General features: G+C 49.6%; 1 protein-coding gene across 2 annotated transcripts in view; it reads right to left on the bottom strand.

The window, feature by feature from the left end:
• The window catches only part of TOPBP1 (DNA topoisomerase II binding protein 1), a 1370800-nt gene that overhangs the window by 1093895 nt on the left and 259994 nt on the right, over positions 1–16911 (bottom strand). For both annotated transcript variants that reach the window (XM_069648712.1, XM_069648711.1), the window contains exon 11: positions 1657–1976. In XM_069648712.1, coding sequence (XP_069504813.1) covers positions 1657–1976 — 320 coding nt within the window. The remainder of the gene's footprint in view (positions 1–1656; positions 1977–16911) is intronic.

The following is a 16911-nucleotide window of genomic DNA, read 5'->3' on the forward strand; positions in this document are numbered from 1 at the left end:
CTAGCATTCAGGTTCTTGTTAATGGGTTGCGTAGAGTGGGGCTTGAGCCAGCACATTTTGTCCAAGGCCTCCACATCCTTTTGTAGGAGGATGCCAAACCTAGCCTCCGCCCTGATGCTCTGGACCACCGCTAGAACTCATGCTTCGGGGAGCTCCTTCTGTGGCTCGGTCATATCCAGGTATTCCGACAGGCTGTCATGGAAGGCTTTTGCTGATGAGGGAGTATCCTGCTCCTCCTCATCTGTGTCTTGCTGGTCTCCTCTGACAGCGGAAGGGTGGTGCTCCGTTGGATTACGGGGGTCCTCCGTGGAAGGGGCCTGGAATTGTACCAGGTTATCTGGAGCCTCAGAACTGGGCTGCTACGGCGATGAGCCGGAGGAGGAGGCATGGGCTGTGCTGGCGTGGGTTGCGCCGGCGAAGACAGGGGCAGCATGTCCTTAAAATGCCGCTGAGAATTGAGCCCATTTGTGGGCATGTTGCCAGGCTCGGCCTGCATGCCCAACTGCCCCTCAGGTATACACCCGGTAGGCTGTGCACCCTCGGCCTCTCGGACGCTAGTGCTGGCTCTGCTTTAAGGCGCCCTCGAGTAGAGACCCGGTATCAGGATGACCCTCAGGACGGGTCCCGGTGGTAGCAGTGCTGACAAGCCCCTTGGCTGCAGGACCAGTAGGGCCCTTGGACCCCCTCGGCCGTGAGGCCGGTAGCTGCGTGAGCTTCAGTGCTCCCTGAGCCGGTGCATTGCCCAGACTAACCCCTCCCACCAGAGGGCTTCCCCGGGAAGGAGTGACTTGGAGAAAAATGCACCTACCTTCTGTGTCTTCCTCCGAACTTAGTCATTGATGTTCTGAGGCGCAGTACTGTTGAACAGTTCCCTCCAATGCTCTAATCGGTGCTTAAGTGGCCTGGGCATGAGGGAGTCGCACGCGGAGCATCTGTCCCAACCATGGTCCTCACCAAGGCATCGGAGACAGAATGCATGGGGCTCAGCTGTCAGGGAGAAACCATCACACGATGGACACCTGCTAAAGCCTGTTGGGCCAACAGGCAGCAGGGACAGAGCTAGGGCACCGGTGGACAGTGTTCCCAATTCTGTAGAGAAAGAAAAAACAAGTTAAGCTACAAGGGAAAGGCAGGTGGAATTACAAGGCTAGGCCTCACCCAGGAGCGCTGGTGGAGCGGTCCGTGCCCGTAGACATGGAAAAGGTGACTCCGGTGTGGCGCCGGTGTGCAGGCTTACGGGAGACGTTGCTCGCTGGGCAGTGCCCCCATGCACACAAGTACATTTAAAGGGGAAATGTCTTTCTGGTGGAAAAGAGGTTCTGTTCCCATCCCTCGCGAGGGACGCCTATAAATGGTGGAGGAAAGGGGACTGACCTTAGGAGTATCTGGCATAGATGGCCATACTGAACTGAATTATATGGAACTGTAATACTGGAATTCCTAAGAAAAATCAAGGAGCACGTGCAATGCAGCAACTATCTTAAAACCATTATCAGCTTTCATCTGATAGTTGTATCCCAGAAGTGCATAACCCATATATCGTCCTGCTAGGAACCAAGAGGCCTCCATGCCAAAGCAATGCCTGAATTAAACAATACACATATTAATGTGAGAATCCAGCCTGGGTTTTAAAGAAGGACATGTATGAATCCTTACCAGCCATGCATTAGTTACGACCTCTCCAACAGTGGACTCAACATCACAACCTAGTAAAGGGACCACAGCATAATCTGCAATGCTCCGGATATGTGGTGGTTGTACTTTTCCAGCATTCTTGGTTATAAGATCTGTAATGATGGCCTGATCCTTTTCAGCAAATCCCACAATCAGGAACTTTCGTCTGCTGAACAAACCTTCTTCAACCATGGTGGAGGTATCAGCAAGGCCACTCTGGCTACTGAATGAACGGTGTTCACCATGGGTGGAAATCTGAGTCGATACATTTAAGTTATTAGTTTCCTGGGTTCCTGGATCAACTGTAAAAAAAAAAAAAAAAAAATTATAGAGTGATGCTAGTACATACTTATTTGCAGAGAGATTAACAGAAACACTAGCATGACATTACTAAGGAGTTGGACAATGAAAAGCAATCAAATGTAAACACATTGCACAGTCTCACGAAATAATTAATTAAAAGGTAGGTTTCTGGAGATCCATATATTGAGAAATACAATGCACCTCTACTGGTTGGCCAGAAAAAATGACTATGCATCAGGGGATGTAGGGCCAGACAGTTGTGAGTGGATGATGTGTTTGACTCTGTTCCAAGAAATAAAGGTAGCAGTGTCTAGGTTTACACAACCTGATGGAATACAAATGTTGCCTAACAACCATCAGTGGATGTTACCTTTGCATGAAAGCAGATTCTTAATAGCTGTAAAAGAAGTAGATTTGGTTGTAGCACTGATTTTATATCCCAACCTTGCCAAAGTGTCTAAGGGAGATGTGGTAAACGGCCTGCTGTAATTTGGTATGATGTGTCCTGTGCACTGCAATGCTAGTACCTGGGCTGTGTGTGGATTGTGTGGTCTTTGCCAGGTTTAGCAAAAGCACTGTACTGGTGCAATGGCTTTTACTATGGGCACATTCTGCACACTGAAATGCAAGGTGTGCAACCATTTTCTGCATCTTGCAAGTTTATAAAGCACCATGCAGTTAACCTACAAGCGCTAGACCATAACCATAAGCATAGCAGGTTTTGAGTTGCTTTGTTTCCTAACAAGTCCTCGAGGTCCACAGCATGCTAAATATTAAATATGTGCAGAAACATGCGGTATGCCGTCAGTCAGGGCTGGGTTTTTACAGGGAAAGTGTTGCACAGCTTTGTCTTCGTTCACTCCAATTTCCAATAGGAGCAAATCAAAACCAGCAGCAAACTGGTAATGCCATTGAAGAATGACCTAACAAGATTCTATTCAAATCACTATACAGTGAATTTAAAATCGGTGATAAGATCTTAAATGTAAAGAGAGACCACCTGCCACTGTACATAAATCAACACAGAATAAAGGCTCAACCCGTACCTAATTATCACACTTGGTACACACGCAGCAGGCTTAAGACCTTTCTCCAAACAATTCCCTCTAGTATATTTAGGAAGTGTCAATCAATATTTTGTAATATCTACAACCCAAAGCGCAATGCTGCTATAACCTTATGTTTATAAAAATGTATGAGAGAATTGTGTACAATTCCCATATTTCTTCTTGAAAATTTTCATTTGTACTACAGGGGCTGGGATTTTCAGTCTTGGTCTGTCAATTACTCCAGTCAAATAAGGACACCTAAATATAGGGAAACCCAGATAAATACGATTTTTTGACACTTCTAGTTCTCTCCCATTTAGGTGCTATCAAAACTGAATAGGATTTATTAATGAAAAGCACATCACTGTTAATTTGGAGATATTGTTAATTAAGGATTAGTCATGTTTTCAAGGAGTGCATTTACTAAAAGTTGGCGACCTACAGGAGTATGATCTATATAATGTGAAGGCATCATGGAGAAGAACAAGTTACTTTCTTACCTGGTAACGTTCTTTCGACGGGATGTCCCTCCGACGTATTCCTTATCTTTGATATACGTTTCCAGCTTGCTGGCCTCAGAAATGTTTTCTCTGTAGAGGGCGCTGCGCGTCGACTTCCGCCGAGTCGATGTCCCTCGACGGCCACCGTATCGGCGCCGACGTCACCATGCCCATAAATAGACACGCGCTGCGTCCGTTGCTTAGTTCCGTTTTGTAGTATAAGAAAGACATGCCTGAATTGGTTAGTAACCTTGAAGGAGCGAAAGCTGCAACCACAAGGGAAGTTATCACTGCAGGGATGGATGGGAGGGGCGATAAAGAATACGTCGGAGGAACATCACGTCGAAAGAACGTTAACAGGTAAGAAAGTAACTTGTTCTTCGAAGGCATTGTGTCCTCCGACGTATTCCTTATCTTTGATAGACTCCCATAGCAGTGGTATGTAATTGGAGGAGGGAGTGATAGTGTTATATATCCCTTTAGGGATGGACCGAGTGTAATACGGCTTTGCCAAATCTGGTCTCTTGAGCAGTGGGGGAATCCAGATTGTAAAATTTTGTGAATGTATGTGCGGACGACCATGTGGCAGCCGCACATATGTCCCGGACCGGTACCCCTCTCTGGAGAGCCGAAGAAGCTGCGTTACCCCTGGTTGAATGAGCCCTGAGGTTTTGGGGTGGCTCTTTACCTGCTAGTCTATAACATTCCAGGATGGCCAATTTAATCCACCTGGAGATGGTTTGTTTTGTTATGGGTAGTCCCAACTTGTGACCCGAGTATCCTACAAACAGCTGGTCTGCTTGCCTGATTCTAGCCATTCTGCTGATGTAAAAGCTGAGAGCTCGCCTAGGGTCCAGCCTGTGTAGCCTTTCCTCCTCTTTCCCCGGATGGGGAGGGTAGAATGAAGGCAAGGTAATTTTCTGAGTAATATGGAATTCAGAAAATACCTTTGGGAGAAAATTAGGCTTCACCTGGAGGACAACCTTGTCCTTGTGGAAGATTGTATGTGGGGGATTACAGGAGAGAGCCTGAAGCTCACTCACCCTCCTAGCCGATGTTAGTGCTACAAGTAGGACAGTTTTAAGTGTGAGAAATCTTAATGCGCAAGAGTGAAGTGGCTCGAATGGAGTGCCCATTAAGAAGTTTAAGACTAAATTTAAGTCCCATAATGGAACCTGGAATGGTTTTGGAGGGTAAACATTAGTCAGACCCTTGAGAAATTGTACCACTAGAGGGATTTTGAAATACAATGGTTCCTCCGCAGTGCGCTTGAAGATAGAAAACGCTGCGAGATAGCCTTTTACAGTGCCAACTTGAAGGCCTGAGTTTTCCAACTAGAGTCGAAACGATAGCACCGTTGCTGTACCGCATGAAAAAGGGTCGATATTCTCTTCCCTACACCAGCTTCAAAACTTGTTCCAACGGCAGCGGTATAAAGACTTTGTTGTTGGTCTTCTGGGCGAAAGCAACACCTCCATGACGTCATCAGGGAGATCCCAATCCTTGTACCTCAACCTTTCAGAAGCCAAGCGTGAAGGTTGAGGGTTCTGATGTCTGGATGGAGAACCTGACCTCCCTTCTGCGAGAGAAGATTCTCTTTGAGTGGAAGACGGATTGTAGGACAGATGGACATATCTAGAAGGTCCGGGTACCACGTTCTCCTGGCCCAGTCCGGGGCAATTAGGATCATGGTTTTCCGGAATCTTCTCAACCTCCTGCTCATTTGAAGAATAACAGGGACTGGTGGAAACGCGTAAAGGAGTGGAAACTCCCAGTCCACTACGAACGCATCTCCCAGAGCTCCTCTCGGGGGAAATTCCCTTGGACAGAAGAGATCGCACTTCCTGTTGGTGCTTGTGGCGAACAGATCCACCTGAGGGGTTCCCCAAAGGGCGAAGATCTCTTGAAGGACTTCCTGAGCTAGCTCCCATTCGTGGGAGACTGTGCTCTGCCTGCTCAGAGCGTCCGCTGTCAAATTCTTCTCTCCGGCTAGATGGAAAGCCGATAGAGGGATTCCTTCCCGAATTGCCCAAAACCAGAGCTGCATTGCCTCTCTGCAAAGTGGTAGTGAACCTACGCCTCCTCTTTTGTTGAGGTTGTGCATGGCCACCGTGTTGTCCGTCATTATCAGGACATTTCTCCCCTGTACTGATGGCAGGAAAGCTTTCAGAGCTAGTCTGATCGCTCTCAGCTCTAATAGGTTGATATGTAGTCTGGACTCCGATGGAGACCAACGACCGCTGATGGTCAAGTCGTTGGCATGGGCTCCCCACCCTGTGAGCGAGGCGTCTGTGACTACTGTTATCTCCGGCCATGGTTGCCAAAACAGTTCTCCTTTCAAGATGTTCTCTGAATAGGCCCACCACTGAAGGTCGTGGGCTACCTTGTCCCGAATCCGGAGGAGGTCTGACATTCTCCCTGAGAATTGTGACCACTGACTTCTCAATGCCCACTGAAGAGATCTCATTCTCAGGCGAGCCTCTGGCACAAGGAAGATGCAGGATGCCATGAGGCCTACCAACCTCAAAAAGTCGAAGGCTGGGAGACGTTGGGCATTTAGAAACTTGGTGACCATCTGTAGAATATCTTGAGCCCTCACCTCTGGTGGCGAGGCTTTTCCCAGGGAAGTGTCCAGGACCGCTCCAATGAACTGGAGTCTCTGAGATGGTATCATCTGTGACTTCTTTAAATTGAGGGAGACGCCCAGTCTGTGAAGGAAGAGGTAGACATAATCTAGCTGGGTCCGGGCCTGTTCCGAAGATCCGGCCCTGATCAGCCAATCGTCCAGGTAGGGATAGACATGGATCCCTTCCCTCCTTAGACTCGCCGCCACTACCGACATCAGCTTGTAGAAGACCCTCAGGGCTGAGGTCAGCCCAAATGGCAGAACTCGAAATTGATGAGAGTTGCCAATTGCGAACCTGAGGTATTTCCTGTGCTTGAGATGGATTGGCACATGGAAATAAGCATCCTGAAGGTCCAGAGATACCAGCCAGTCCTGGAGCTGGAAGGCCTGAAGGATCTGAGAGAGCGTTACCATCTTGAACTTGTCCTTCCTGAGGAACTTGTTCAATTCTCTTAAGTCCAGGATGGGTCTCAGTCCTCCGTCCTCCGTCCTTCTTTGGTATGAGAAAGTGTGGAGGGGGGGGGGGGGGGGGAGTAACAGCACTTGTTCCTGTCCGCTACAGGTACCGGTTCTATGGCACCTTTCTCTAGCAGGTCCATAATTTCCTGCAAGAGGAGCGGATCTGGAGCTTTTCGGGAGCTGTTCAAAGGTGGATGACTCTGAGGGTTGTGTAGAAAGGGTAGGCAGTAACCTTGGTCAACTGTCTCCAACGCCCAAGCATCTGACGTTATAGCCTGCCATTCCGTCAGATGGTGAGTTAACCTGCCCCCTACAAGTGTCTTGTGTGCAAAGGCCTCAGAGTGGTTTAGGGCGGCTGATGCAGATGCCGAGGGTAAAGAGGCACCTGCTGCGGTCTTAGTACCTTTGACCCGTCCACCTCAGGTGGATCTTCTTTGGCCTCTTTGAGCCGGCTGTCCTCTGCCTTTTCCGAATGCGGAATAATAGCGAAAGGACTTTCCTCTCCCAGAGGTTCCTGAGGGGCGAAAAGGAGTTCGGCGGATAGCAGCTCCTAAGGATTTTGCTGCTGCTTTAGAAGTCTGTAACTTTTCCAGACTGTCATCAGCCTTTTTTCCGAATAACGAAGAGCCGTCAAAGGGCATATTCAAAAGTCTGGCCTGTACATCTGGAGCAAAGCCAGACTATCGCAACCACGCATGCCTGCGGATTGTTGTACTAGCCGCCATGGCCCTGCTGATACTGTCAGCGGAATCGATGCCAGTTTGAAGAGACTCGCAAATGGCATCTTTGCCATCTTGAATGATGTTAAGGAAGGCTTCCTTCTCCTCTCCATCGGGTATGCAGTCAGCCGCTGATGAAGCACACTCCCATAATGTGTGATTGAACCTGGCGAGCGTACAGGTGGCGTTGATGGACTTCAACGCCATACTACAGGCAGAGAAGACTATCTTTGCCATAGAGTCTTACCTCTTGTCATCCCTGTCCTGTGGGACAGTAGGGTAAAGCAGTCCTACTGCTGGATGAAGTTGCCGCTTGAACCACCAGGCTCTCTGGGGTCGGGTGTTTTGACAGGTATTCAGGGTCAGCAGCCGCTACCCTATACTTTGTCGACAGTCTTTTATTGACTGCTGGGATGACTTCGGGAGTCTCCCAATTGGATGCAATTTTTCTTTGTAGGGCTGCATGGAAGGGGACCACCGGGTCCTCCTGTGGGCCTTTGTCCAATATATCCGTTAGATCATCCTGTTGGAAAAAAGGTGACGGTGCAGACCAACCCATAAACTCAATTATTCTTGCCATCAGGGTTCTATATGGTGTTTCTGCATGTTCCCCTGGGTCTGGCTTTACAAATTCCACTTCTGGGGAAGTGTCAAGTCCACTGGCCTCATGAAGCGAGTCCTGTAGTTCCTTCAGCCTCCTTTCTTCAGAGGTGAAATCCTCTGCAGCAGGCAGTGAGGATCTCTGTAAACCAAAAGATTCTTGGTTAGAATCTTCTCTTTCTTCATAAATTGAAGAAAGACATGGGTATTCTCTCTGAAATGGAGTAAAGCCCATCTCTAGGGCTGAAGGAGCCAAACTCGTCGTTATTGGACGAGAAAATGTCAAAGAAGTCGACGCCGATGTAACCGGCCTCGAAGGCGCCGAAAATGGCGTTGAAAAAACTGGAAGGGGCTCAAAGAATTCGAGAGGATCGGGATCCTACTCGAGGGCATCGACGACGGTCTCGGCGTCGTGCCGGAGGCCCTTGAAAACACTGTTGGCTGTGGAGCCTTGGTCCTCTCTTTCATCGGCGTCGAGTCGATCGACCGATTCGTCGAGGAACCCTTCGACAACGGCGTCGTGGCGCCGACCCTTGCATCGAGGGAATCTTCGGCGAAGGAACCCTCGACGACGGCGAAGACGGTGCCTTCTTACCCGATGGCTCATGGCGCTCTTGGGTGGAATGTTTCGCAGGGTGCTGCGACTCGCAGCGTTTTGATTTTTTGGGTTTTTCACCCGTGGTAACACCCTCAGCTGTCTTCGAGGGGGTCTAGGCCACGTTCTGGAAGACGCTTAACATTTTCTTTCTGAATTCCTCCCACTCAGTTTGAGAACTGTGTTTGGTGGGACAGGAAACTCTTTCTGGGGACACCGAAGACGACGAGGAATGGGACCTTCAACGTCTCTTTTTTGAGTGTCTAGATCTCGAAGCAGCTCCCACCATTCGTCAAGATCTAGAATGGGAGTGTTTGACGGCGAGGAGACGAATGTCTCGGCCGACGAAACCTTTGAGGAGGTTTTGGCTGACTTACCTCTCTCGAGCTTCCCCTTTCGCTCCTTCAGGGCTTTCGCCGTCATGGACATGCAGTCCTCACACTCCGAACAATGGTGCTCGGACCACAAGCACCATAAACAGACCCTGTGTGGATCCGTTATTGAAATTCTTTTACCGCAGTGTCGACATTTCTTGAAGCCGGATCGTGGCGTCGTCGGTTCTGATGAAGAAGCCATCGAGAACGATAAGGAATATTTGTCGAATTAGATAAACCTGACTGAACTGAGCAACAACGTTCCGAGGCCCCACGAAGCGCGGAAAAACAGAACAGAGCAACGGGCGCAGAGCGTGTCTATTTAGGGGCATGGCGACGTCGGCGCCGATACGGTGGCGGTCGAGGGACATCGACTCGGCGGACGTCGACGTGCAGCACCCTCTACAGAGAAAAAACTTCCAAGGCCAGCAAGCTGGAAACGTATATCAAAGATAAGGAATACGTCGGAGGACACAATCCCGTCGAAAGACACAGACACCGGATTCAATGTTTTAGTTAAACACTTATTTATTTAAATGTCAGGATGGTGTAAGGTCTAACTTGCCCTATGCCAAGGTGGAATTTCCCTACCTAAAGAAACTAAGGGTAGTTTGAGTCAGTAAGTTCAACTTAAAAGTCTGTCTGCGTCCAAAACCTGTACTTGCCCTCACAACTAAAACTAAACAATGTTTTGGGATATCGGCAGCAAAAGAAAGAGTGATCCAAATAAAGTTCTGAGCTTCCAGCTCTTGGCTTACTCTTCAGCTCCCCTTCCCCAAGTTCGAAACAGTTCCAAAAGGCCTTGGTGTTTCCCTGACCAAGTTGTAATAAGGCCGGAGGGTTCCCTTAACCCAAGACGACAACACAGTTCTCAAAGTCCTGGGTTTCTCTTGCCCAAGATGTCAGCTCTTCCAGCTTCTCTACTTACAATCAGTTCAAGTCTTAGTTTTCAAAACCCAGTCAACTTTATGTTAGTTTACAGGTTCGTCAATAGTTCATACAGATTGCTCTCTTTCTCATTCACTACAGCAACCCTATTCCAAAGTGTCAAAAAGGCTTTGAGGTTCCTCTCCTTAAGGATTCAACATCTATAGTTAGTCTCATGGTTTTCAAAATAGTCCCAATTCAACTTTGTACTTCTCTTGGCTTTTCTAATTAGGGTTCACTCGGTCTAGGCGTAGTTGTCGGACAGCACGGTCCACCCATCACAGGTCACACAACCGATAAACGTTGTCACTCTTATTCTTCCATAGCCTTTGGGGTTGTATTGCTAACACAGGTAGTCCTCCTTTGTACGTGTGTTTGAGGTTTACATCCCCTTCTGATTCTCCTTGGTAGTCTATGGGGTATATCACAAACTGTTTTCCATATTGCAATCTTTCTTACTAACACAGACTTCCTCTCTCTGCACCTGTGTCATGGGTATCCATTCATTTCAGACTCTCTTTGCCGGTCTCTTTGCTTTGCCACAATTGGTTCTTCACCCACAACTTACCACGCTGTGTTCACCCTCCTCTACCACCTTGCTTTCATAGTATAAGTGCTAATCACTTGTTTATCACTTTATTCATAAAGAATCATCATTTGCCATTTAATTGTTCATCACTTGCTTTTTTTACGTGGTTCAAAACAGTTTACTTTGTAAACGTTCATTACTTAATTTTTCACACTTGGTTTCACTACATTAGGCTCATCAGAACTTTCCTTTAATTCAGTATTCAATAATACTTGCTTCACTTTCATGTTCATTTACTTCTTATTCGCAGCTTGCTCGATATACAAAAACCTTCACTTTGGATTCACCATCAATTGTTGCACGTCTCAGTTCATTCAGCATTTCCATATGTTCAGTAACAGCCCCAGGACTGCCCCAGTATGAGTGTTCTCTTCATTTCACTCACCGGTACTCGGCTGGTCCTCTGGGTGTCCTCGCTATTCTTTCGCCCCGGCGTTCTTCGGCTCCCTGTCCACTTCTTGGTAGTTTGGCTAGCAACGCTTGCCTTGTACGAGCCTAACTGTGTGTTGCTGGTAGCTCTGCTCCTCACGGACACTACCAGTGGCCTGCAGTACCCGCGAGTCTTCCGTGCCTAACAGCTCCAGCTGTAGGCACCCGACAAAGGAGACTGTAGCGGTCTCAACCCTCTCACGGCCTCGACCCACTCACTGCCTCGCTCGGGCTCCAGCATCACGTCTCTCCTTTGCGGCAGCCAGCGTCCTGTCCTCCATGCAGGAAACTTCTCGGCAGCTCCCTCCTGATGAGCTTTCTTCCTCATTCAGGCAAGGTTGCCTGCTCTCATCCAGGCCAGTCTCTCCTCGGCTGTTGGTGGTCCCACCTTTTATACGCCCGTTTCCTGTTAACTGGTTGTAAGACCTTGATGTCAATTGCCTAACCACAATTACTGCACTACTCTTGATTGTTTCTTCCTTATTTTGGTCTGATATTTCTCTGAAATAATATTAGGGGGTTAGTATGAATTTACCCTCTCTGAATACAGAACTAGCCTAGTATTTAACCTCTTCCTAGTACAAGTATACTGATAGCGTTTCCTTGGGTCAAATGGAAAGGAAGAAAAGGGGAAAGGATGACAATACCCTACAAAGGCTGCTGGGACTGGAAAGTTCATCATGAAAAAGTAATGGGATACCATGCCTTACCCAAGGACGTCCTCTCCCCAGTCCCCAAATCTCCTCCATCCAGGTGATCCTCCCTCGCATATCCACCCCAGGGTTGGGATCCAAAAGCGATGACCTTTCCCCAGCCACATGAGCAGAGGATGTTGGGGAAAACAAAGTGAGGACACCCTCAGGTTCCTCACAACAGTGAAATTGTCAATGTAGGCCAACCACTGTATATATTTGTCTCGCTGTCCAGTTAAAGCATCGAATGAAAAAGGATCGACACAATAGGGCCGAAAACAAAAGGATCACATTTTTTTTTGGCTTTCAGATAGGTAAAAAATATGGTTTTTACCCAAAAAACAGGGGAAGGGGACCAAGGCCCAAAAAAATAAAAAAAATAAATAAAGTTAAAAAAAATAACAAAATTTCAATCCTTTTGTTTTCAGAACTTTTGAGTCGATCCTTTGACCATTCAACCCTTTTTTTTCGATCCTTTAACCTATAACCTATTTGTCTCAAATGCAAGGTGGAAAGAATTAACTTTGAAGAGGTAGACGTGGATCCCCTCCAGGCGCAGCCCCGCCGCCACCGGTGCGAGGCACTTGGTGAACACCCTGGGTGCCGACCTCAATCCGAAGGGAAGGGCTCTGAACTGGTAGTGACGCCCTTGGACCACGAATCTGAGAAACTTTCGGTGTCCCTTTAGGATGGGGATATGGAAGTAAGCATCCTCCAAATCCAACGACGACAGGAAATCGCCCTCCTCCAGCTGACCCAGGACGTGCTGGAGGGTGACCATCCGGAACTTCTGTGCCTTGATGAATTTGTTCAGTCGTCGTAGGTCCAGGATGGGACGCCATCCTCCTGTCTTTTTCTTCACGAGGAAGTATCTTGAGTAAACTCCGGAGCCCCGAAGCCGCTTTGGGACGAGCTCGATAGCGCCTTTCTTGAGCATCGCCTTTACCTCCAAGAGAAGTTGAGGGACGTGATGTTCCTTCCTGGCCACGGGGGGGACGCGCGGGCACTTCTTTAGAAACTCGAGCGCGTGACCCTGGGCCAGGGCGTCCAGCACCCAACGGTCGGTGGAGATGGACTCCCACACGCTTACGAAGTTCGCCAGCCGGCCTCCCACCGGGATGCTTCGGTGGGGGCCCGACCCGACGGCCGGTTCAGTCCTGCTTTGACGAGGCTTTGCCGCCTTGTCCTCCCTGGCGACGACGGCGGGGTCCGCCCGACTTGCCTCGTCCCCTGTAGGCTTCCTGTGACGACAAACGGGCCGCTTGACGGTAGGTGGAATATCCGCCGCCGGAACCTTTGGAGGCACCCTGCTTGCCTCCGGCGCTCAGAAAGGGCGGCCGTCATTGCTGGAGAACACCAAGAGCCCGGGCCGTCTCCGTGTCCGTCTTGATGGCTTGTAGGGAATCGTCCACTGTTTTCCCAAACAGGTTGCTCCCGTGGAATGGCATGTCCAAAACTCTGGTCTGCACGTCCTGCCGGAAGTCCGTTGCCTTGAGCCATCCACGCCGTCTAAGGCACACGCCGTTGCCCAACTGGCGAAATCCAGTGTCAGCGATGTCTGTCGCTATCGAAATGGCGTGTTCCAACGCCACTTCTCCTTCCTGCAAGATCTCTAGGGCCTCCGCCCTCTTGTTGTCCGGTAGGAAGTCCAGCAGGGGGGCGATCTTGTACCACAACTCCCTGTCGTAGCGGGCTACGATAGCTAAGGCGTTGGCAGCCTTAATCGTCGTCGCTGCTGATGAGATGACTCTGCGTCCCATCGTGTCCAATTTCTTTCCCTCGCCGTCCGGGGGGGAGGTTGACGTAGAGGCCGAAGCCCCCCCCTGCTTTCTTCCTAGCCGCCTCGGAGACGACCGAGTCCGGGTGTCGGCTCTGTGCCCGAAGGCACAAGGAGGCCGCGTCCGGGACCCGGTACTTCCTCTCGTACCGATCCCTTCTCACAGGTGTTGTGGATGGGTTCTTGAGGAGGGCGAGACCCTCATCCCAGATATCGTCCAGTAGAGGTACAGCGAGGACCGTCTTCCTCTTGGTCTCGCGCCGTTGATAAAGGAAACCTTCCTTCTTCTCTTCCGGGCAGAGCTGGAAAAGCTTGGATGCCCTGGTGATCATAGCATGAAACGATCCAATCTCGTCGGGCGGGGAAGCCCGGGGAGGAGGTGACGACGGAAGATCGTCGTCGTAAACCTCATCGTCTGTACCCGTCGCGGCCGTGTCTGTCCCCGTATCATCCCCACGGGTCGTGGATGGGGAGGAGGGCTGAGCAGGGCGCGATGGTTGAAAGGGAGGTGGAGGATGAATCTTTCTTCTCTTAGGAGGAGGGCTCCCAGAAGGGCCTGGCTCCGGGTTCCCCGTCGGGAGCGGTTCCTCCGTTGGTGGTAACGGCAATCTCGTCCTTATCTCCGAGCATAAGGACTGTATAGCCAACAAAATGGCCGCCGAGTTGTCTTGCAGCACTGGTTGAGGGGATTCCGACAGGCGGTCAGGAGCCTCGTCGGCACCCTCTACGTTCTCGTCGTCTCCTACGTCGGGATCCATCCCGACGGGTTGGTCTTCTTCCACGCCAATGCCGTGGCTTAAGACTTCGACCAGCTCCTCTTCAGAGGTTGAGGCCGAATCCACGACGACCTCCTGCCCCCCCCTTTTTCTTCTCCGTCGGAGGTTTCACGGGGGTCCTGTCGATGGGCTTGAAAGAGGACTCCCTCCGCGGTGGCAGGGAGACTCTGAGCCCCGAAGTCGCCTCCACTGGTGTAGCCTCCACAGGCTGAGCCAGGGCCGCCGCGACTGTCTCGATAGAGGCCTTTGCAGGGTGGATCAAGGCTTTCGCCTCCTTAGGTGCGCTCACCGCCTTCTACTTGGAGGGAGGGTCACAGCCTCGCTCCCCCTCCGATGGGGCCTTCGAGCTCGACCGGGGTCTCTCCAGGAGCTTCGCCGGGTGCTCGGCCTTCCTCTTACCCGATCCAGAGCGTTGGCTCGTGGTTGATGGCGCCGAGGAGGATGCGCCCTGTCTGGCAACCGTAGAGCCCAACTGTTCGGCGCTCCCGGTGCCAGCGGACTCGCGGTGCTTGGCCTTCTGTTGGGCCCCCGTCGCCGGGGCACCCTCAAAGGTCTTAGAAGACCGCTCGGACTTCTTCTTCTCGCCTGACGGGCTCTTCCCTTCCAGCCAGTTGGCGAGACGCAGATGGCGGTCCTTCATGGTCCGCTCCGACATATTGGCGCAAAACACACAGTCCTTCTCCACGTGGTGCTTGTCCTCATGCAGGCAGTAGAGGCAAAGGGAGTGTTCGTCCTCCTTAAAGACATTCTGAAGCTGGCATCCAGGGCAGACCCTGAACAGCTTTCCGGGCGTTGAGCTTCCCTTCTCCTGGGCCATGTCCAAGATGGGCCTGAGAAACTTCTGGAGTCCTCCAAAAGCGTGGCTCGACGAAATCTTCACCATGAGGGGCATAGAGGAATCCGAAACGGGTCCCCGTTGATCGGATAAAGAAATGGTGGAGCTTGAGGCTCTTTTGACCGAAAAAAGAGAATTTTCCTATGAAAAAGCACGAAAACGCACTACAGCTCGAGAGCAATAACACGAGGATCCCAACACATGAACGTGTTGGTAAAAATCTGAAGATGGCTGCCAGAGGCAGTGCTTAGGGAGATGGCAGTCATTGGCTGTGGTCAGTATGACGCAGAGATCAGTGATTGGTTACTACTACGAAAGACAGATCAGAAACGAAACTGATACTGATTTTTCTTTACCGAGGATTCCCAGCCTGACGACGGGGAATATTCATGAGCATGTGAATCCATGCCAGACCCCATGCTGGAGAAATATGGTTAGTGTTTACAACCCTGATTTACACTTGGTGGGTTCAAAATTACTTCAAATTAAAGAAATTCTCTGCAGGACAGATCCGGAAACAAATAAGGGGTATAAAACATTCACACCGTTTGTTCTGAGTGATGCGCTCACAAGGGTATGTGCCTAGCATTGGCAAAACATTGACAGGGAAATGTTCTATTACCTTGCATTTTTATAGCGCCTACTGCCATAGCTCATGGGGTTGAAGCACTTTTGCCTGTCGGAGAGACAAAAGAGGAGCATGATAGAACATTCAGTCCTGGTATGGAGGAGCAGTCAGGTAGATAACTGGGGTAACGGATAGCCAAGTTGCTCAGGAAGGCAGGAGAAGGAAAAGGTGGAAAGCTATTTGTACAATTTTACTGTATTCTATGGGGCGCAGCGCTCAAAGGAGAGAGAGCTGGAAAAGAGGGGTTCGCTGCGCCTGAGGATATGTCTGGCATGGTAAGCTGGGGCATGTTGAAGCCATGCCCAAGAAAACAGGTGGCAAAGCCCTTCTTACTTACTTCGGGCCCCCAAACAACATTTGGCAGAGGTTGCATGACAACAATAAAAAATGTCTCAATTTTGCCACAGTTTCAAAAACGAGCACAAAACGGTCACTTTTTGGTTTCCTCATGTATGTGGTGCTTTGCAACTTTAAGCCTGTCTATGGCTTAGCCGTGGTCAGACGGCTTAGCCGTGGTCAGACGTCTGAGCCTTCCACAGTGTTAGGGTGAGCCAAGGCATGAAGAAACCCTTCACAAGAAAACACAGCATACAAAGCACCTACACATTCACTCCCCTGAGCTCTGAACTGCCAGGTTCTATGGATGGGAAAGTTGGAAGGAAATATGGGCACATATATATACCAAACAGCACACAGTGAAAGACAGTAGCAGCCACGACTCGCTCAGTGATCAAAGAAGCATGTTTGCGCATCCTACCGAGGCGAAACTAAGCAGTAGACCCAAACAGGAGATCCCATTCAACGACTAACCCACAATGAAGCAGATAGAAAGAGGCTAATACCCATTATTCATGCAGGTCTTGCAACTGTTCATTTATGGATTACTGCAATCACACAACTGCTTTTTGATATGTATGGATGGCTAGATTTGAGAGAAGAGGTTACACTACATATAGCACATTGTGACATGTCTAAAGACAACTATGGGTCACAGTAAAAAGTCAAAGAAGTATCCTTTAAGAACATTAAACCTCCTTTTCAGATTCAGCATTTAGACCACATAGGCACAGTGCCAGCAGTGAATAAGAATACATATCTTTTAGTGATAGATACATGCAAAAAGCTCACCGGGATGATACATCAGAAAAATGTAGATTGCAAATCTGTATTGCAGCCAGTACAGATTTTAGAAGCTATGGCAGCAAATTAGGAATTCCATGCTAATAACTTTCCATCTTTTTCAGGGAGGGCGCTAAGAAAGGCATCAGAGGTTTGTGGATGTGTGCTGCAATTGTCAAACCCATTTAAACCGCAACTAGCTGAATATTATAAAGTGCAAATCATTCCATAAAGTTGGGA

The sequence above is a fragment of the Ambystoma mexicanum genome, chromosome 2q (assembly GCF_040938575.1).
Source record: "Ambystoma mexicanum isolate Mex_15411 chromosome 2q, UKY_AmexF1_1, whole genome shotgun sequence".
Lineage (NCBI taxonomy): Eukaryota > Metazoa > Chordata > Amphibia > Caudata > Ambystomatidae > Ambystoma > Ambystoma mexicanum.